The sequence below is a fragment of the Ornithorhynchus anatinus genome, chromosome 5, assembly GCF_004115215.2.
Source record: "Ornithorhynchus anatinus isolate Pmale09 chromosome 5, mOrnAna1.pri.v4, whole genome shotgun sequence".
Taxonomy (NCBI): Eukaryota; Metazoa; Chordata; class Mammalia; order Monotremata; family Ornithorhynchidae; genus Ornithorhynchus; species Ornithorhynchus anatinus.
In genome coordinates, this window is record NC_041732.1 from 34,636,414 (window position 1) to 34,658,417 (window position 22,004).

Genomic DNA, 22,004 nt, shown 5'->3' on the forward strand with positions numbered 1-22,004 from the left:
AACGGGGTGGACCTCACCGGTCAGACGGCGAGGCGCCCTTCCGCCCGACCGCCGGGAAAACGCAGGTCAGCCCGAAGGCCGCTCGACGTTGACCCGAATCCCCGCGAGGGTAGTTCGACCTTATACCCGACCCTTCTGCCCTCTACCTTTAGGACTCGGCATGCTGGCGAGCGTGTACACGGACGACTACGAGAGAGGAAGCGCCATGGGAATCGCCTTGGGGGGTCTGGCTTTAGGCGTATTAGGTAAGCTAGCCTCGTACCCACCCCCTACCGCACACCGCAGTGATTCTTTAATTAAGGTCGAGGGTCGGCTTTCCTGAGCTCAGCGATTCGGCAGAGGCAAAATCGGGACCACGCAGGAGGCTGAGAGTCGAGTGATGAGCTGGCCCGCCGCGGGTTAGCGTACTTGCTCAGCAACTCCACGGTGTCTCGCTCGGTAGCGGGGGGAAGAAAGGGAGAAAAGGGGTGGGAGAGAGAGAATGAGATAGAAAGAGCAAGCGAGAGCGGGAACGAGAGAACTCTGCTCTCCTCTAGACTGTAAGCCCTTTATGTTAACGTCTGTCTCCCTCTCTTGACTCTAAGCTCGTTGTGGTCAGGGAATGCGTCCGTTCACTGTTATATTGTACTCTTCCAAGTGCTTAGTGCAGCGCTTCGCACTCATTAAGCCCTCAATAATTTGAATGAATGAAAGCTCACTGTGGGCAGGGAATGTGCCTACTAATTCTGTTTTATTGTACTCGCTCAAGCGCTTAATACGGGGCTCTGCACCTAATAAGCACCACTCAGTAAATACTACCGACTGAATGACCGGTTGCTCTTTCATGCTCGTTCCACCCAAAGTTACTCTGGATGGGGGAAACTCGTTCTTTCATTCATTCGGTCGTATTTACTGAGCGCTTACTGCGTGCCGAGCACTGGACTAAGCGCTTAATAAGTACGATTAAACTCAAGCGAGGCTAAAGGAAAGAGCGCAGCAGTCAGAGGACATGGGTTCTAATCCCAGCTGTGCCACATGCCTGCTGTGTGACCTTGGGTAAGTCACTTCACTTTTTTGCGCCTCAACTGCCTCGCCTGTACAACGGGGATGAAGACTGTGAGCCCCGTCTGGTACGGGGACCGTGTCCAGCCTGATTCCCCTCGTTATCTATCCCAGCGCTTAAAACAGTGCTTGGCACACAGTGAGCTCTTAATACCACGATTATTATGATTTTCTTGGGTGAGGGGAAGCGGAGCTGAACTTGCCTTCTGCTGCTTGTCGGGCCCAGCTTCTCTCCGTCCACGCTCGCAACCTCCTGCCCGTCTGCTCGGCCGTGTCTGCGTCCCGAGCTTGCCCTTCTTTCTGCCTTTCAGTGGGAGCTCCCTTCGGAAGCCTAATGTACGAGTTCGTCGGGAAATCGGCCCCCTTCCTGATCCTGGCGTTCCTGGCCCTGTTGGACGGAGGTGAGCTGCCGGGAACAGTGGGAAAGCTTTCAGAACGTCTCAGGAAGGCACTGCCGAACAGGGAGAGGGAAGTCGGGCAGCGAAAGAGAATCGATGAATTACCGCGGAAGCGCCTGTCGCCGTTGACGAGCGCTCAAACACCGAAAGGAAGCACCTGACCCGGCGGAGAGTTAGGCTACGGAATTATGGATGGAGGGCTACCAGTTTTAGCAGGCTCGGGGGGAGGTTGGATGAATCTGTGGGTGAGAGGTCGACAATAAGTCGCTAGAGGAAAAGTCGGAGAAGAAAGACAAGAGAAGCAGCAAGGCCTAGTGGATAGAGCACGGGCCTGGGACTCGGGAGGACAGGGTTCTAATTCCACCTCTGATACTTGTCTGTTGTGTGACCTTGGGCGAGTCACTTCACTTCCTCTGCGCTTCGGTTCCCTCGTCTGTAAAATGGGGATGGAGACCGTGAGCCCCCTGTGTCCAATATGATTACCTTGTATCTTCCCCGCCGCTTAGTACAGTGCCTGGCACGGAGTAGATGCTAAGCAAATATGATGATTATTATTATGGAGAGGGAAAGGAGGATATGTGAGATGGAACCATCCCTTTATTCACCCCTCCCTCAGCCCCACAGCACTTACGTCCCCGTTCATAATCTTTTCATGCATGTTAACATCTATCTCCTGCTCCAGACAGTAAGCTCGTTGCAGGCAGGAAACGTGTCTGCCGATTCCGTTGTATCGTATTCACCCGGGCGCTGAATTCGGTTCTCTGCAGTCGGTCGATCATATTCACTGAGAGCTTACTGTGTGCAGAGCACGTACTAATGGCTCGGGAGAGTACACTATAACAGTGTGAGTAGAGCCATTCCCTGTCCACAAGAAGCTGCGCACGGGAAGCGTTCGACACATACCACTAATGAATCCGACCGATCCCTCTATATTAGGGTGGGTGTCGGGGAGGACGACGATCACGCGATTCCTCATCGTTCACTCATTCGATCGTATCTATTAAGCGCTTACTGTGCGCAGAGCACTCTACTAAGCGCTTGGGAAAGAACAATACGGCAATAAAGCGGGACAATCCCTACCCACAACGAGCTCACCGTCTAGAAGGGACCGTGGAAATATCCCGTTGGAAATATCACCCTGTTCTGATCCAGTAAAGGCATCGTATCTTTTGTTCCTATATTCTTAGCCGAGCTGGCCAAGGATCAGAGTAACTGATGTCTCACTTTTCTAGCCCTGCAGCTCTGCATCCTGAGGCCTTCTAAGATCACCCCGGAGGTAAGTACCGGCTTCACTGGATACTGGCGACTGGGAGAAGGTCCATGCTGGGAAAGCCGCAGGAGAAACTCGACTGGCTCCTAACACGATGGGAATGGGAGCTAGGGAAGCTGGTTTGGAGATTTAGCAGGGAGACTCAAGGGGGGGACTCACCTTGGCATGTTGGAGAAGTAGCATGGCCCAGTGGAAAAGGCATGGGCCTGGAAGTCAGGACTTGGATTCTAATCCTGGCTCTGCCAGCTGTTTGCTGTGTGACCTTGGGCAAGTCATTTCACTTCCTCTATGCCTCCGTTTCCTCATCTGTAAAATGGGAATTAAACCCCCGTTCTGCCTCCCACTTAGATGGCAAACCGCGGGTGGAACAGGGATCGTGTCCGACCTGGTTAACCCGTATCTAACCCAGAGCTTAGAGCAGTGTTTGAAGCAGAGTACGCGCTTAACGGATGCCGTAAAAAAGTCCACCATTCCCCCCCGAAAAAAATGTTGAAAGTTTGATGGAGATCCCATCTCTAACATGGCCAGAGTATATGCAGCCAGAGGCAAGGGCTTCTCGAGAGAGAGAGAGAGAGAGAGAGAGAGAGAGAGAGCAGAGGGACCCCTCCCCAAGGAGGGATTAGAAGTCGGTAGGTTTCCAAGGGGCCCAGTCCCACGATCGAAACCCAGATGAAAACCTGGACCTCAACTTCCAAATCGTTTACGGTAACTGTTAGATAGAATGAACTGTGTGGTGTGTGTGTGAGTGAGTGGACGGGGGGCAGACCAAGGGAATGGGAAGGTTTGGCTCACCATCCAAAAGACATAAGGCAGGGGAAGCAGTGTGGCCTAGTGGAAAGAGTGGGAGTCAGAGGACCTGGGTTCTAATCCCGACTCTGCCCCTTGCCAGCTGGGGACCACGGACAAGTCGCTTAACTCCTCTGTCCCTCAGGTTCCTCAACTGTAAAATGGGGATGAAAAACCTCTTCTCCCTCCCCCTTAGACTGTGAGCTCCTTGTGGGACGAGGACTGTGATTATATCTGATTATATCTACCCCGGAGCTTAGTACAGTGGTTGGCATATAATAAGCGTTAAACCAGTACCATCATCATCATCATTTTTATGACTATTCCTTTACCCAAGGTGACAGGAGAAAGCTCGGCCCTCGGCCCCTCTCCTCCCTCCTCTTCTTCAGTGACTCCTTTAGCTGCCGCTGTCAGTGGAAAGAGCGTGGGCCTGGGAACCAGAGGAGCTGGGTTCGAATCCAGGTTCCGCCCCTTGCCTGCTGTGGGACTTTGGCCAATCGCTTAACTTCTCTATGCCTTAGTTGCCCCATCTGTAAAAGGAGGATTCAATCCCCGTTCCCCTTCCTACTTAGACCATGAGTGCTATGTGGGACAGGGACTATGCCTGACCTGATTATCTTGTATCTTCCACAGTGCTTAGAATGGTGCATTTTTTATTTTTTAAATGCATTTTTTTATTCTGCCAAGTACTTACTATGTGCCAGTTGCTGTTCTAAGTTCAGGGGTAGACGCAAGCTAATCAGATTGGACACAGTCCATGTCCCCTGTGGGGCTCACGGTCTCTCAGCGGGATGACCTTGGGCAAGAGACTTCACTCCTCTGTGCCTCGGTTCCCTCATCTATAAAACGGAGATGAAGACTTTGAGGGAACCGAGGCACAGAGGAGTGAAGGGACTTACCCAAGGTCACATGGTCGAGAAGTGGCGGAGCCGGGATTAGAACCCAGGTCCCTTTGACTCTATCCACTAGGCCACGTTGCTTGGCCCGTAATGGGTAACGAATATTACCATCGATATTCCTATTATCATTATTATTACTGAAGGCAAACTGGTCCTTCTGGGCCACTGACGGGAGCTTCCCGCGTGGCAGAAGAACGTTATCCAGTTGAGCTGGAGACTTCCTTCAGGAGCTATGGTGGGACCGGATGATCAGGCAGCTGCTCCTGCCCACCTCTAACTAAACACTCCCCGTCGTCTGGGCCCTCCCCAGAATGGCCCTACAGTCACCCCCTGGGAGGTACCTGCTGCAGCGGTTCATGTGTGACCTTGGGCAAGTCACTTGACTTCTCTCTGTGCCTCAATTCCCCCATCTGTAAAATGGGGATTAAGACCGTGAGCCCTATGTGAGACGGGGACTGCGTCCGACCCGATTACCTTGTATCTACCCCAGCGGTGAGAACGGTGCCTGGCACTTAGTAAGCGCTTAGCAAATACCAGGGTTATTATTATTATGCAACAGAAAGAGGCCTAGGAGGCTCTTAGTGTTGGCAGTCGGGGTGCCACGATAATGATCCGGGCGAGGACGAGGTGAGCGCTATGTCTGTGTCTTTGTGCGCACGTCTGGATTCACGAGTCTGCCTCGCGTTACTGTCGATGTAGGTCCAAGTGGATGAGCGTGTCCGAGGGGCTGTGGGCATCTGTGTGGGTTCGCGTGTGGATGTGAGTATGCGTGCGCCCCCTCTTTGCCCCCAAATCCCTCTTCTCATCCCCCCCACCGTGGGTACCTTCCGTCTCCATCGACTCCGCCGAAATACGGCCAGCTTAAGGCAGCCACAACCAACCGGCCTCGGTTAAGGAGTCGATCCCCCGGTCCCAGTGGGCAAGCAAAGGCGGGGGGACCCTCCTTTTCGCTGCCGTGCCCAAATGGCTAGGTGCGAGGAACCTGGAGGATTGACTTGCCTCCCTGCAGCTTTGATTTGGGAGATGGGCTATTTTGCTTCTGGTCCTCTGAGAGTGGGCACTTTGGCCAGGGTCACGTTGGTGCCGTCTGAGTTTTGCCCCCTTCTCCATGTTCTGCAGAGTACCAGATGCACCCCGCTCTCGACCCTCCTGAAAGACCCCTACATTCTGGTGGCAGCAGGTAAGGAGGCACCTGTGAGGCCGTGAGCCCGCCAGCGGAAAGGCGGGGTCCGGCACCGGTGGACGGATCTAGGGCAGCTTGGGGCTCTTCGAACCGTCTCCGCTCTCGCCTCCAGGTGCCCTCTGCTTCGCCAACATGGGGGTGGCCATGCTGGAGCCCACGTTGCCCATCTGGATGATGCAGACCATGTGTTCTCCAAAATGGCAGCTGGGTGAGTCTCCTGCCTCTGGCCCCGCTCGGGGAGGAGAGGTGAAAGGGAGGGGTGAGAGGGCTGGACCTTCTGCGGCAGAGGGGGAGAAAGGGGGAGAGAAGGTAGGAGAGTGGGGGAAGAGAGAAAGGGAAATAGACACTCAGAGAGAAATGGGGCTCAGCTCTTTCGCGACTTCTTCAAGTAAGCTAAGTCTGGATGAGGGGTCGCACAGAGGATTCTCGGGTGAGGAGAGCAGAGCTGAAGTGAATCTAAGCCTCCAGTTTGCCCTCCTGGCGCTGACTAACCAGCGGAGGTATAGATTCTAGTTCCTTGCCATTCCTTCCCCTTTCTTTAATTCATGGTATTTATTAAGGGCTTACTATGTGACGAGCACCGCTCTAAGCACTTGGGTAGAGAGAGGTTTACCAGTTTGGACACGCAGTCCCTGTCCCACGTGGGGCTCACAGTTTAAGTGGGAGGGAGGAGGAGTTAATCCCCATTTTACAGATGAGGGAACTGAGGCCCAGGGAAGTGAAGTGACTTGCCCAAGGTCACACAGCAAGCAACTGGCAGATCTGGAACTAGAACCCAAGTCGCTTCACTTCTCTGGGCCTCAGTTCCCTCCTCTGTAAAACAGGGATTAAGACGGTGAGCCCAAAGTGGGACAGGGACTGCGGCCAACCTTATTAACTTGTATCTAGCCCACCACTTAACGCAGCGCCCGGCACATAGTGAGCGCTTAACAGAAACCGTAAAAAAGCAAAACAGACGACAACAACCGAAAACCGGCCCTCTGACTCCCAGGCCCGTGCTCTTTCCACTAGGCCCCGCTGTCTTGTACCCTTTTACTGTAGGGGAAGCAGAGTGTCTGGCAACCGACTGTGTTCAGACAGGTGGTCCCAACCCTTTCAGGAAGTCTGAGGGAGCGAGCCTGGTACTCTACGTGAAAATTAGTCACCCGCGGTTGGTGAAATCTGATAAGGACGTTGTTTATTGCACAATAAAAAGCCCCAAATCGAATTTGCTCCGGGAGGGGGGTGGGGGGCATTCAACTCTCAGGGAGAGTACCAGCTGCACTCGCAATCAAATTGAATTTACCCAACCAGCAGCAGGCTCCAGTCATGACTGCTAATCGCGTTAGTCATCGTACTGAAGAGTCCAGCCAGCAGATTATGTCCCCGTCCCCTCCCGTCCCCTTTACTAGAGCCTTGCTATTTTAGCCCTCCGATTCCCTGGTGGACTTGTGGAGGGTTTGATACCAGGAGACTAAGCCCTCACGTCCTCTTCTCCCTCTCCCTTCTCTGTCACGCTTGCTCTTGGATCTGCACCCTGTATTCATTCATTCAATAGTATTTACTGAGCGCTTACTAGGTGCAGAGCACTGTACTGAGCGCTTGGAATGGACAGATCGGCAACAGATACAGACCCTGCCCACTGACGGGCTTGCGCTCTAATCGGGGGAGACCCGACAGCACTCAACGTACATATCCGTAATCTGATCATTTACAGTTAACGTCCGTCTCCCCCTCCAGACCGTAATTCCTCGTGGGCCGGGAACGTGTCTACCAACTCTGTTGTACTGCACCCTTCCGAGAGTTTAGTACAGGGAACGCCATACGGTTCACTAAGTACCACTGATTGTTAGAAAAGGATGGTTGACATCATTCCGGGTGAATCACTGATGCGATCTGCTCAGGGCCCAGCAGATTTTAAAAGATTTTTCTAGTGGAAAAAACCACCCTTGGGACCAAATAAGGTAAGTGTGAAGTGAGTGACTTCTAGACAGGAAATGATTTCTCGTCGGGAAGTGACTTCTAGTCAGGAAGTGACTTTTAGACAGGATTAAGCTCACCGTGGGCAGGGAACGGGTCAGCTGACTCTGCTGTACTATATTCTCCCAAAAGCTTAGTACGGTGAGCTGCGTACAGTCAGCGCTCAATAAGTACCACTGATTGATAGGAAAGGGTGGCCGGCATCGCTCCTGATGAATCGCCGATGCGATCCACCCAGGCCCCAGCGGATTTTGAAAGATTTTTCTAGTGGAAAAAAACCACCGCTTGAGAACAAATAAAATAAACGAAGTGAATGACTTGTAGAGCGGAAGTGACTTCTAGTCAGGAAGCGACTTTTAGACAGGATTAAGCTCTCTGGGGGCAGGGAACGTGTCTACCAACTCTGTGGCATTGTAAGCTCCCAAGCGCTTAGTACAGTGCTCTGCACACAGTCAGCATACAATAACTACCACTGATTGACTGACTAATGTCTTCGGAGCCAAGTAGGTCCCCTGTCCCCGTCGAATCCACGCACGGAACCGATGTTGGCACATTCAACTCCCAGACAGTATTCTGTGCTTTTCCTGCTCCAACCCTGTCTCCTCACCACTCGGAGTCCAGGCAAGGGACAGTAGAGTAGACCAAAGGCGACACTCTTGGGTGGCAGTGGTCGGTTGGGTGGACTTGGAGACAACCAGGAGGCTGGTTTCGGAGTTAATCGGAAGCCTTTACTCTCACGGGGCCAAATCTTCATCAGTGCAGACTAAACCAACAACTTTCTGCCAATTCCGAACGTGGCTTTCTATCAGGGCCATTTTGGTTCAAGTGAAAAAGGAGCTGGACGCAGGATTAGGGAACGTGCGAGCTTGGAATCTTGGGGGAGAAAAAAGTGTCGGTTCGTCCGGAAAAGACTCACTGAGAGGTGGGGGGTTTTCTTGTGTAATGGGGTAATGTTAAAGGAGAAAATACTTCCGACTCACAAATCAGAGAACAGAAAATTGACAGGCTTGGAATTGGCCATTCATTCGTTCAATCATATTTGCTGAGCGCTTACTGCGTGCAAAGCACTGTACTAAGTGCTTGGGAGAGTACGATATGACAACAGAGAGACATACTCCTGCCCACAGCGAGCTCGGGGTCTAGAGGGGGAGACGGACATTAATATAAATAAATGACAGCCGGATTCATGCGCGCTGTGGGGATGGGAGGGAGGATGAATGAAGGAGCACGGAAGAGCGGTGCAGAAGGGAGTGGGAGAAGAGGAGAGGAGGATTTAGTCAGGGAAGCTTTCTTAAAGGAGATGTGCCTTCAATAAGATTTTGAAATGGGGGAGAGCGATTATCTGTCTAAAGCCAAGGTTGTCCTGTTAAGCTCTCTGCCGGACACGTACGAAGGAAACTAGCAGTATTGACCCCTTCAAAATACCATTTAAGCAAATACATGGGGCATAATCTCATATTTACCTGAAGAGTATTAAAGCAGTTGCTTACCGGGGCAAGGAGACTGATAAATCTCTGGCGACTATAGTCAATAGCCTCCTCTGTCCGCCCCCCGCTTCCCCCGCCCCCGATCCCTATCGCTGCATGAAGTGACCCCGTCCGAGAGTGTGTGGATGGAATAGTGTAAACTCTCCCCATGATCCAAGATTCATTCATAAATCAGGCTGACAGCGCACCAGGGAAACAGCCCGCTCCATAAGCTCTTAGTACAGTGCTTGGCACACAGTAAGCACTTAATAAATACTATCGATCAACTGCATCATCTTTAAATATGAAAGACCCAGCGATGGAGCTAAGAGACCAGAGGGTTTCTCTACGAGGTCCGGCTCCGGAATCTTAGCTAAACAAGGGCGGAGTCGTGACCTTTTTTGTTACCCTCCCCCCCGCCCCCAAAAGAATGAAATGAAATTTAAACAAAATGGCTAGCTAAAACAGATGCCTTAATGGAAAGGCAAATACACCAGAGTATGCTTTCCTTCCAGTCCACGGGAGAACATATTAAAAATACACAAGAGCGAGGCCACTAACCAGTGAAATGTTTGTCTTTGGTTTAATTATAATCCCTAGATTTTTTTTTCAATTAGACAGTGCACTTCCTTTTATCATGGAGAGAAGCAGGGGAGGGAGGGAGCATGAGAGAGAGGGAGAAAAGGAGAGTAATGTAGGCTCAGAGAGAAGGTTTCTTCTGGGAGGATCGCTTAGGAAGAGGCGCTAGGAAGCCGGGTCCCCTCCCCGAGTTGCATTATCATATATATATTTTTTATTATTAACAGTAATAGTAATAATATTAATAGTATTCTGTTAAGGTCTTATAATTAATCAACGGTATTGAGTGCTTACTATATGCAGAGCACTGTACTCAGCATTTGGGAGAATTAGAATTAGCAACTACAGCTCTACAGCATGACGAGCTTACAGCCAGTGTGGGAATGACGATAATAATCATAACTGTGGTATTTGTTAAGAGGTTTCTACGTTCCAGGCACTGTACTAATCACTGGGGTGGATACAAGCAAATCAAACTGGACACAGTCCCTGTCCTACGTGGGACTCACGGTCTCAATCCCCATTTTACAGATGAGGTAACTGAGGCCCAAAGAAATGAAGTGACTCGGCCAAGGTCACACAGCAGGCACGTGGTAGAGCCGAGGTTAGAACCCACGACCTTCTGACACCTAGGCTCTATCCACCACGCCGCGCCAGACAGACATTCATATGAATAAATGAGGAATTTGCAATATATAATTTAAAGATACATATGTAAGAGCTTTGGAGTTGGTCCATGTACAGGTCCCTGCACTAAACGTCGGGGAAAAGTGCGGGGGAGTCACAAGCTAAACACCGGGGTGAGGACTGACGTCCTGGGATAGAAATCCCCCGGGGAAATCTAGCAGAATGAACAAAAAACAACAGTACATTATTTCTGGGTGGGAATAATAATGAGGGAGGGCCTCTCCAGTCCTATCTTCTATGACCTTCCCAACGTCTGATAGTTAAAAGTCTGGACGTGGGTTCTAATCCCGCCTCCGCCACTTGTCTGCCGTATGACCTTGGGCAAATCACTTAACTTCTCTGTGTCTCGGTTACCGTGTGTAAAATGGTGATCAAAAGTGTGAGCCCCACGAGGGACAACCTGATTACCCTGTATCTACCCTGGAGCTTAGAACAGTGCTTGGCACCTAGTAAGCTCTTAATAAATACCATCAGCATTATTATTATTATTATTTTTATTAAAAAGACTGGCTTCTGCCCGCCCTGGCTCCAAGAGGCAGGTCTTTCAGGCAATAGTGGGTAGGAGGGAGGGAGAGAGAGAGGGAAGGAAGGCTCTGGAGCTGCCATGGTCAGCAGAGTGGCAGAGAAGTAGTACGGCCTAGTGGCTAGATCACGGGCCTGGGAGTCTGAAGGACCTGGGTTCTAATCCCAGCTCTGCCACCTGTCTGCTCTGTGGCTTCGGGCAAGTCGCTTCACTTCCCTGTGCCTCGGTTCCCTCATCTGTAAAATGGGGATTAAGACCGTGAGCCCCACGTGGGACAGGGACTGTGTCCAACCCGATTAGCTTGCGTCCAACCCGGCGCCTAGTACAGCGCCTGGCAACCAGTAAGGGCTATTTAGCATTTACCATTTAAACGAGCAAACAAAAAAAACAGAGTGTGTATCTCAGAGGAGTGGCGCGCACCTGCCGTGAGGAAGGGAGGTCAATAAACACAAAATGAGGCTAAAGGTAAATGAAGGGCTGAAAAGCACCAAGGGAAGGAGGGGCTGGAGGCGAAGGAAGCATCTGCTCTCGCAATTGTTCACAGCTTCCCTGAGGGACAGGGGACAATCTTCCCTGAACAGTGAGCTCCTCGTGGGCGCAGATCGCCTCTCCCAACTCGGTTGTACTCTACTTAGCCAAACATTTAGTACAGTGCCCCGCACAGAGTAAGTGCTCACCAGATACCACCGATCGATCGATCGATCGATCGATCGACGGAGGGACCGGGAATGGGGGAAGCCGCCGATCTTGGCCGGGAAAGTGCAGCGAGGTGGAAAGAACAGAGAACCGGGAGGTAGGAGACCCAAGTTCAAATCCTGTTCAGCCGCTAGCCTGTTGGGTGACCTCGGGCGAGGCACCTAGCTTTTCCAGACCTCAGTTTCCTCATCTGCCAAATCGAGATAAAATACCCGTGCTCCTTCCCTCAGGACCGTGAACCCCACGAGGGGCACGGACTGTTTCCAATACGATTATACTGTAACCCCCTCCGGCTTTTGACGTATCCTGAGAGCTCAATAAATATTAAGATTAGGGATTGAGTGGGCCAATTTGGAGGCCCTAATCTGCTTTCCCCTTCCCACAGGTCTAGCTTTTCTGCCCGCCAGCGTGTCCTACCTCATCGGCACAAACCTCTTCGGCCTGCTCGCTAACAAGATGGGCCGGTAAGTGGCCGCGGGGGATTTGGCGGCACCCGGAAAAGGTAGGTGGGAGGTGAGGAGCGCTGATATCGCCCCGACCACCGCTCTCCCCATCTTCAAAGCCCTTCAAAAAAAAAAAAAATCCCATCTCCTCCAGGAAGCTTTCCTGACTTAACCTCTCATCTCCCCAACCTATTTCCCTCCCTACTGTCACTTAGGCCCGAGTCCTCACCCCTTTCTCGCCACAGCACTTCTTTAAACATCACTAAACTCGGTCGTTTCCCAAAGGCGCTTCTTTAAACGTTTGTAAACTTGGTTGTTTCCCCTCACTGGAATTTATCTCCAAGTCTGTCTCCCCTGCTAGATCGTCTGTTAACTCTAGGGCAGTCTCCCAAGAGATTAATAGTAATGTTGGTATTTGTTAAGCGCTTAGTAAAGTGCCCTTCCCCGGGAAAACACTTCATATGCATTACTGAGTGACTGATCGATTGCCCAAAGCTCAGTCCAAGACATCCAAAAAGTGTGTTGTTGCTTTTCTTCCCGTGACACCGGGGGTGAATACCAGTGTGACCTAATGAAAAAGGGCAGGGACCGAGGACCTTGGGTTCTAATCTCAGTGTTGCCACTTGCCCCCTTGCAAACTAGGGCAAAGCACTTGAGTTCCCAGGGCCTCAGTCTCCTCATCTGTGAAATGGGGATTCGACACTTGTTCTCCTTCCTGCTTCCGTTCCTTCATTCAGTCGCATTTATCGAGCGCTTGCCGTGTGTAGAGCACTGCACCAAGTGCTTGAAATGTACAATCTGGCGACAGATAGAGACAATCCCTACCCAACAACAGGCTCGCGGTCTAAAAACTTAAAACCGTGAGCCCCACGAAGGACAGGGACGGTCTCCAATCTGGTTATCTTGGATCTAACATAGGGCTTATTACGGGGTTGGGTATACGACGAGCACTCAATACGCAATATTTCTATGATGTATCACGTCAAATTTTTGAGAAGCGGCACGGTCTAGTGGGTAGAGCACGGGCCCTGGAGTCAGAAAGACCTGGGCTCTAATCCCAGCTCCACCGGGAGTCTGCTGTGTGACCTTGGGTAAGTCGCTTTACTTCTCTGAGCCTCAGTTAACTCATCTGTAAAACGGGGATTCAGACTGTGAGCCCAGTGTGGGACAGGGACAGTGACCAATCCAGGTAGCTTGTCTCTACCCCATCGCTTACTATAGTGCCTGGAACGTGGTAAGCCCCTCACAGATAACATCGTTATTTTCATTATTATTATTAATTGTGGATACAGAGAAGGGGAACTGCAGAAGGAAGATGGAGAAGCTATTGAGAAACTGAATCTTCTATATCCCAGTCCCTTCCGGAGAGAAAGAAGGGAGATTCCCTTCACTCCACCATGGAAACGATGCCTTTGTGATCAGCATTCTTTTAGGTTTCTGATTTCTTTATGGTAGCCGTTAAATGCTTATTGCGTGTCAGGCGCTGTTCTAAGTGCTACGGTAGACAGATGCAAGTTAGCGAGGCCAGATACAGTCCCACATGGGGCTCGCAGACAAGTAGGAGGGAGGACAGGTATCGAAACCCCATTGTGCAGTTGAGGAAACTGAGGCGCAGAGAAGCTAAATGATTTGCCCAAGGTCATTCAGCAAGCGGTGGAATCAGAAGGACCCGAGTTCTAATCCTGGATCTGCTACAGGTCTGCAGCGTGACCTCGGGTGAGTCACTTTACTTCTCCGTGACTCGGTTATCTCATCTGTAAAATGGGGAGTAAGACTGTGAGCCCCACGTGGGACAGGGACTGTTCCCAACCCGGTCAGCATATATCTACCCCAGCTCCAAGGCCCGGGCTTTACCCACCAGTCCACGCTGCCTGAAAACAAAAGAGGATCTTTCAAAAAAGATGGAGTGAGGGCGGGCAGGAGTGCCCTTAGTTGGAAACATTAGGCTGGGTAATTACTGGAAATAAAATGAAGGTGACATCGGGGGGGAGTCAGAATCTGAAATATTGAACCCAGGGGGAGGTGGGCCGAAGGTTTTCCCAGACGGTTCCCTTGCCGGTGGTTTTCTCCCTGCAGGTGGCTGTGCTCCCTGATCGGCATGGTGGTGGTAGGAATCAGCTTGCTGTGTGTAAGTACCGCGGGGACAGTCTCGGGCCACGCCGCCGACCCACTTCGAGAAATGAGCTGGGCAGAGACCCGGTTCCGATCCTGCAGCAAAGCACAGAGAAGCAGCGTGCCGTGACGGACAGAACACGGGCCTGCAAGTCAGAAGGACCTGGCTCGTCAACCCAGCTCTGCCACTTGTCTGCTGGGTGAACTTGGGCAAATCGCTTCACTTCTCTGGGCCTCGGTTCCCTCGTCTGTAAAATGGGGATTAAGACCGTGAGCTCCGTGTGGGATATGGACCGCGTCCCACCCTGATCAGCTTGTATCTAGACCGGTGCCTAGTACAGGGCCCGGCACGGAATAAACACTTCAGAAAGGCCATAAAAAAAAAAGAGAGAGATGAAGGGGTCACTCCACTGAGTGAGGACTCCACTGGTTGGGGAATAATAATAATGACGATGGCATTTGTTAAGCGCTTACGATGTGTCAAGCACATTAGACCGTAAGCCCGTCAAACGGCAGGGACCGTCTCTATCTGTTGCCGACTTGTTCATTCCAAGCGCTTAGCACAGTGCTCTGCACATAGTAAGCTCTCAGTAAATACTATTGAATGAACGCTGTTCTAAGAGCTGGGATAGATACAAAGTAATCGGGTTGTCCCACGTGGGGCTCACAGTCTTAATCCCCATTTTACAGATGAGGTAACCGAGGCACACGGCAGTTGGGTGACTTGCACCAAAGTCAGACACAGCTGACGAGCGGCGGAGCCGGGATCAGAACCCACGACCTCCGACTCCCAAGCCCGGGCTCTTTCCACTGAGCCCCGCTGGCAAGGGGGAGCTGGCTGGATCCTCACTCTCTCCCCAGAATAAGCTCAACGGGAAAACCTCCTTTGTTTTTCTGCTCTACGGCATGTGGGGAGAGGAGAGAAGAACTGGGACTTCTGGGGTTGAACTCGACTTGCAGCCAGAGAGGGTCACCCGGGTGGACTGGAAATACAATCTGTGTGCGATGGGGGGGACAGAAGTTCTTTTGGCATAGAAGTGCCCCTTCCAAGATCCCCCATGCCCCCTGATGTCATCCATCTTCAGAGTGACCCAGCCCGAAGTCTGAGATGGCTTTCTCTCTTCTCTTCTCCCCAAGGTTCCTCTTGCTCGGAATATTTACGGTCTCATTGGCCCCAACGGTGGACTCGGCTTCGCTATTGGTAAGAACGGCCCGCGGGAGTGAGGGGGGAAGAGAGGGCCGGGTGGGAGTGAAGGGGGGAGGGAAATGGGGTGGGGTGAGATGGGGAGAACGGGAAGAACCGAAGGATCGGGTATCCAAGTTGCCGTTTACTAACTAGCCCTTGTGTAAAACGGGGCTTCCCTCTCCCGCAATCCCCCAAGGTGAAGGGTAAACAGAGTCAGCCTGGGGAGGTGGCCGACGGGTCGAGGCGGGGGCTTTTATTTGCCACAGAGGGGAATGGGAGAGAAGGAGAAAGAAGACGAGGGATGGGGAAAAGAGGCAGAAAGAGGAGAGGGCATTCATTCATTCGTCCATTCAATCGTATCTGTTGAGCGCTTACTGTTCGGAGAGCACTGTGTCGAGCCCTTGGGAGGGTATAATACGACAAAAGCAGACACATTCCCTGCCCACAGTGAGCTCACAGTCTAGAGGAGAAGCGGGGAGGAAAAGAGAGGGGCGAGGGAGGAGGGTGAGAGACCAAGGAAGGAAAGCCGAAAAGCAGAGCCGTCGGGGAGGGGGCGACTAATGAGATACCGCCTGCTCTGGAACAGGTATGGTGGACTCCTCCATGATGCCCATCATGGGGCACCTAGTGGACCTACGTCACACATCGGCATACGGGAGCGTCTACGCCATCGCCGACGTGGCTTTTTGCATGGGGTTCGCCGTAGGTATGGTCCCTGCAAGGGCAGCTGGCTGGGCCGGTCGGGCCCCCACCGCCGGGAAACCTGGTCTCCCCCAGCCGGTCTTTCCCCAGTGACTTTTCACCCCCGTTTACCCCCTGCAGGCCCATCCACGGGAGGAGCCATCGTGAGGGCCCTCGGCTTCCCCTGGCTCATGGTGGTCATCGGGGTCATCAACGTCACCTACGCTCCCCTCTGCTACTTTCTCCGCAGTCCTCCGGCCAGAGAGGAGAAGATCGTAAGGGACTCTCCTGACTCCAGACAGACCGGTTCTCCTTCCTACCGTGGTCGCGTTCCCTCTCTTTCTCCCCCCTTTACCTTTTCCCTCTCTCGCTTCTACTATTCACCTCCTCTCTTTCCTCTTCTCTGCCTCCACCGTCTCGTATTCGTTTTCCCTCCCGAGTCCAAGAGATTCTCGGCTCCCGCGATGGCCAGCCGTCGATAGATCCAAGGGCGGCCCATGAAAATAAGCTACACCGGACAATCGATCGATGATTATAATAATCATCACGGTATTTGTTAAGCGCTTACCATGTGCCGAGCACTGTTCTGAGCACAGGAATAATGGTATTTGTTAAGCGCTTACTATGTGCCGAGCATTGTTCTAAGGTAGATACAAGGTAGTCAGGTTGTTCCGCGTGGGGCTCAGACTCTTCATCTCCATTTTACAGATGAGGTAACCGAGGCCCAGAGAAATGAAGTGACTTGCCCAAAGTCACACAGTGACAAGTGGCAGAGCCGGGACTAGAACCCATGGCCTCAGACTCCCAAGCCCGGGCTCTTTCCACTAAACCACACTGCTTCTTTATCAAGCAGTGGAATTTCTGGAGGGCTTATTATGTGCGGAGCACCGTGCTAAACACTTAGGAGAGTACAATAGAGTTGGTAGTCACGAACACTTTTTTTATGGTATTTTTTAAGCCCTTAATATGTGCCAGGCACTTTACTAAGTACTTGGGCGAGTACAATACAACAGAGTTGGTAGACACGAAACCTTTTTTATGGTATTTGTTGAGTACTTATTATGTGCCAGGCACTGTACTAAGCGCTGGGGTAGATACAAGATGATCAGGTAGGACACAGTCTCTGTCCCACATAGGGCTCGCAGTTAAAATCCCCATTTTATAGATGAGGTAACCGAGCCCCAGAGATTTAGGTGACTTACCCGAGCTTCACCCTTCACGCGGGGACGGGTTCGAGGATCGACGTGGCAAGAGCGAGGGGCCGGGGTCAGAAAGGCTGAGCCGTGTAAAAATGATTCCGCAATTGAGGAGGAGTTTCGGGAGGAATACACTTATTTAGTTCATCGCACGCGGCGAAGCATCTAGCTCCCGCCCACTCAGGAGGAAGACATTTAGGTGGCCAACGAGATCTTTCCCGTCCCCCTTCCCTTCTTCCTTTGAGCTGCTTTCCGCCCGTGGCCAACTCCTCCTCCGAGCCAGCCGTCGTTCTCATGTCGATCGACCCAGTTGGCCCCCTTCCTAAGAGATTCCCGCCCCTTGTCCTTCGGGAAGAGAGTCGGGAAATCCATTCCCATCGCCTCCAACCCCACTTCTGACACCAAATTGATATCACCGGTGGAACCGGCCTCCCAGTAACTCATCAGCTCGTGGATCGGAGGGTTGGAAATGGATTCGCAGACACGAGGGCTCTGGGTGATAGAAGCAGGTTTAGTAAGGCGATGGCACAAGGAATTGCGAGGTGGAATCTTCAGGGGGCTGAAGCTATTCCTAGACCAGTAAGTACACCGGTTAGCAGGATAAAAGTGGGAAGGAGATGCTGGTTGTCTCCTTGAGCTACCTTTCAGTCACCACCCCCAGACGGGCTTCTTTTCAAGTAATCCCAAACGGGCTACTTCTCAAACCACCCCAAATGGGCTTCTTTTAAAGTCCCACCCCGCCCAAACGGGCAATGTTTCCCAAACCCCCCGGGGAGCAAGTTCCGAGAATACTCAGTCCTCCTAGCTCCGGCGAGGAGGTTCAGTCGGTCTCTCGGTGCCACCCGGGGTCTGACGGAGTGGGCGTCCCCAACTCTGGGTAGACTCGCCGCCTCGGCGTGACGGAGTCCGTGGAGACCCCTCTCCGGATCATCTCGCTACTTCCCGATCCTCTTCCTTTCCGTTGGCCACATTCGGCCCGAAAAAGGACCGCGTGACAAGACCCGTCGCAATTTTCTCATTCCGGGCCCAGTCGGTCAGTCTTCCCGCTCACCCAGCCCCTCCGTGGGGGCGGGAGAGCCGGGAGCTACGGCTAAGCCAGTTAGCCTGGCCATGATGTGACCGGTCATAAGCGGACAAATGGTAGAGCCAGGATTATCAATCAGTCAGTGGTATTTATTAAGCGCTTGCTATGTGCACAGCCCGGTACTAAGCACTTGGGAGAGTACAACGGAATTAATATGCAGTTTATAAAATACAATGTAAAGATATGCACATAAGCATTGCGGGGTTGGGGCGGGGCAAAAATCTAGTGTCCTAAGGTCGCAGATCGAAGGAAGTAGACGTCGCAGAAGGGAGAGCGAGCCGGGGAAAAGAGGGTTTAATCGGAGAAGGTCTCTCGGATGAGATGTGACCTTGATGATGCTTCGAAGGTGAAGCGAGCGGCGGTCTGGCATACATGGAGCGGGAGGGAGTTCTGGGCTAAGGGAAGGACATGGCGAGACAGACGAGGTGGGGCAGAGTGCGTGGGCTGGGCTGGAGTAGGAGGTTAGTGAGTTGAGGTCAGAGGGGGAGAGCTGATGGCTTTCAAACTGCTGGTGAGGAGTTTCTGCTTGATGCCGAGGTGGATGGACAACCCCTGGGGGTTCCTGAGGAATGGGGAGGCAGGGACTGAACGTCTTTGTTGAGTTTAGTTAAGTGGCTTAGAACCCAGGTCCTTCTGATTCTCAGGCCCCTGCTCTGTCCACTAGGTCACGCCGCTTCTCCTTGCCACCTTGCTGCTCTTGTTCCCAGCCCAGCGTTTAGTGCGGTGCTTGGGTTTCACAAATACCATTATCCCTCTTATTATTTTCAATTTGTTATTTAGTTTCAAAGAGTCACCTGGGGCTATGCAGCTGCCCTGTTGCAGGGAGAGGACGGAGGGGAGAGAGGGAAGGGAGGGCCTTCAACAACGTCTCTTTTCCTTCTGCCTTTTCTCCCTCCTCTCCCCTCCCACTTCTTCCACCTTTCTTCTTTTTCTTTTTTTTCCTTCTATGCTTCTTTCCCCTCCTCATCTCTCTCCCTCTTTCTCTTCCCTTCCTCTGTTTTCCCTGCCTTCTCCCCTCTCTCTTCCCTCTTTTTCACCCTTTTCTCTCCTTCTCCCTCCCTTTCCCCCCTCAACCCAGTATTCTCCCTCATACCTTTTACTCCACTCCCAGGTCAGTTTGCTTTAGGCAGAGGGGCTGCAGCTTGAGAGCTCTGTAGCAGGAGGAAACAGGCAGGCAGGAAGGCAGAGAGGGAGGAAATGAGGAGGGAGCTGTGATTCTCGACAATTCCTAGTTGCCTCATCAGTCCTCCCACCTCCCGCACCTGGGATTGCAATCCTCGCGTGTTCGCCGGGCGCTCGGCATCGCCCAGCTGTGGGATGGAGAGAAGCCAGAACATTTGCCCTATTATCATCTTATACCATATGAAATGATGTCAGGAAAGAAGTTGGAGAGTCAGGAATTTTTCTATCCATTCCGTTGCAAAAAAAATCACCCTCGGCAGCTGGCCACCCTGCTTGCCGCTCGGTTTAGAGGAGTGAAAAAGTGAGGCTCGCAGATTTCATTCATTCGATAGTATTTATTGAGCGCTTACTATGTGCAGAGCACTGTACTAAGCGCTCGGAATGGACAGTTCGGCAACAGATAGAGGCGATCCCTGCCCGAAGACGGGCTTACAGTCTAATCGTGGGAGACAGACGAAAACAATGGCAATAAATAGAATCAAGGGGATGTACATCTCATTAACAAAATAAATAGGGTAATAAAAAATATATATAAATTTTCTGGTGGGGCGGGGGGAAATCGAGTGTATAAACATCCGCGAATTCTATTCAAACAAGGCCCGATATTCCCAGACTCCTCGTGGGCACGGAAAGCTGCCGAAACTCCCGTTGGGTTAGCGGCAGGGCGGGGCCGCAAAACGGAAAAGAGGATCCTGGCTCTGGGGAGCGGTTTTCCACGAGGAGTGTTCGCAAGAGACAGACCGACTTCTCCTCCCCCGCAGGCGATCCTGAACGAGGAATGTCCCGTGCCGACGGGGACCTACGCCACGCAGAAGCCCACACGGGAGTTTCCTCTCAGCGAAGGTAGCGATGAAGACGTGGAAAGCGAAGAGGAATAGGGAAAGGCTTCCGGCGTCGGGCACCGCGTAAGATACAGTTCAGGAGCTCAGAAGGACCGCTACGCAAAGTCCCAGGGGAAAACGGCAAGAGAAACTGAAGAGTGGAGCCTCTCGCCTCTGTCTCCCGAAACTCCCTTCCTCCTGCCCTCGCCGCCTTCTTCTCCGTGACGTGCTAGTGCTATTTGGTGTCAGTCTGGGGAACCCGGACTCCCGTCTTCTCTTCCAGTCTCTCAGGCCCGAGGCAGCCTGCCCGGCCTCCGGTCCAGCCGGGGGCCGAGGGAGCGTGCCACCGACCACGCGGGGTCACGGTTACGAAGCCTGTCCGACCAAGCGGCTTGTAAAAAATATATGGGGATTCGGAAGGCCCAAATCTAACAGGTCCGGGGTGGTGAGTCTTGCCACGTGTACGTGCCTGCTGCAGATTCCGCCTTATTGACAACCTGTATCGTCCCTGGGGGGTTTCCAACGAGAGCCTTTCCCTTTTCACCTCGGGCGGAACCTGCTCCGACTGGGTCGGGGCAAGCCGATTCTCAAAGTGGCAACGGGTACCGTTCCAGCGTGGCTTAATGGAAAGAGCCCGGGGCCGGGAGTCGGGACACCTGGGTTCTGAACCTGGCTCCACCACCTGCCTGGCTGCCGTGTGACCTTGGGCAAGTCACTTTGCTTCCCTGAGCCTCCGTTTCCCCATCTGTAAAATGGGGGTCAAATACCCGTCCTCCCTCCCCTCAGACCGTGAGTCCCACTGTGGGACAGGGACCGTACCTGAATGGATCGTACCACATCTGATCGAGTCCATGACACATAATCAGCACATTTATTCATTCTTAGCTGATTCCTAGTTTGTTGCGAATTCTCCCGCCCTCAAGATCCCGGGTTAGATTTTTAGGCTGGCTCCCGCTTTGCTTTCATTCTGTGCTATTTCTAAGGTTGGTTCCACCTTCACGGCATCTCTAGAATCCATCCTTCCCCCTCCAGCCAATCAGCCGCCATACTGAGCCGAACGTTTATTCTATCCCGCTTCGTCTACCGCCTCGGCCTCCCCGCCGGCTCCCTACCCGTCTTTCCTGGCCACGCTTCGCTCTGCTGATCGGGTCATTTTTCTAAAAAAAAAAAAAAAAAAAAAAATGTTCCGTGCGTACGTCTCTCCACTCCGCCAGAGCATCCGACGATTGCCCGCCCACCCTTCCACATCAAAGAGAAACTCCTATCCGTCGGCTTTAAGATACTTAATCAGCTCTCCCCCTCCTCCTACCTTACCTGGCTGATCTACTACAATCCAACCCACCCAATCTGCTTCTCTAACGTCAAATACTCACTGGACCTCGATCTCGTCTGTCTCGGCGCCCACCCCTCGCCCGTGTTCTCCCTCTGGCCTGGAACCTCCCCGTCTTTCATATCTGACAGACCGCTTATCCTCCCCACCTTCGGAGCCCTCCTAAAATCACACCTCCTCCAAGAGGCCTTCCCTGACTAACCCCTCATTCCCCCACCTCACTCAACCTCCCCTCCCGGATCGCCTGTGCTCTTGGGTCTGTTCCCCTTCAGGACTTCGGTGTTCACCCCACCCCAAGCCGCACGGCACTAACTCTAGACTGTAAGCTCGTTGCGTCTGTTTACTTTTGCTTTGTACTCTCCCGAGCACTTAGTACAGTGCTCCCCACACCATCACCTCCCAATAAATACGATTATCTGCTTAACGTACCTATCCTTTTACTCTGCCTTTTCCCCTCTCTGTAATATGTTTCGCTATCTGTC

General features: G+C 52.4%; 1 protein-coding gene across 1 annotated transcript in view; it reads left to right on the forward strand.

Moving 5' to 3' along the window:
* The window catches only part of SLC18A1 (solute carrier family 18 member A1), a 28,449-nt gene extending 7,825 nt beyond the window's left edge, over window positions 1-20,624 (forward strand). Inside the window, exons 5-15 of the mRNA XM_029064620.2 lie at window positions 153-245; window positions 1,353-1,442; window positions 2,672-2,715; window positions 5,514-5,574; window positions 5,690-5,785; window positions 11,873-11,951; window positions 14,007-14,058; window positions 15,180-15,243; window positions 15,815-15,934; window positions 16,051-16,184; window positions 20,133-20,624. Coding sequence (XP_028920453.1) covers window positions 153-245; window positions 1,353-1,442; window positions 2,672-2,715; window positions 5,514-5,574; window positions 5,690-5,785; window positions 11,873-11,951; window positions 14,007-14,058; window positions 15,180-15,243; window positions 15,815-15,934; window positions 16,051-16,184; window positions 20,133-20,249 — 950 coding nt within the window. The 3' untranslated portion in view covers window positions 20,250-20,624. The remainder of the gene's footprint in view (window positions 1-152; window positions 246-1,352; window positions 1,443-2,671; window positions 2,716-5,513; window positions 5,575-5,689; window positions 5,786-11,872; window positions 11,952-14,006; window positions 14,059-15,179; window positions 15,244-15,814; window positions 15,935-16,050; window positions 16,185-20,132) is intronic.
* The last annotated feature ends 1,380 nt before the right edge of the window (window positions 20,625-22,004 follow it).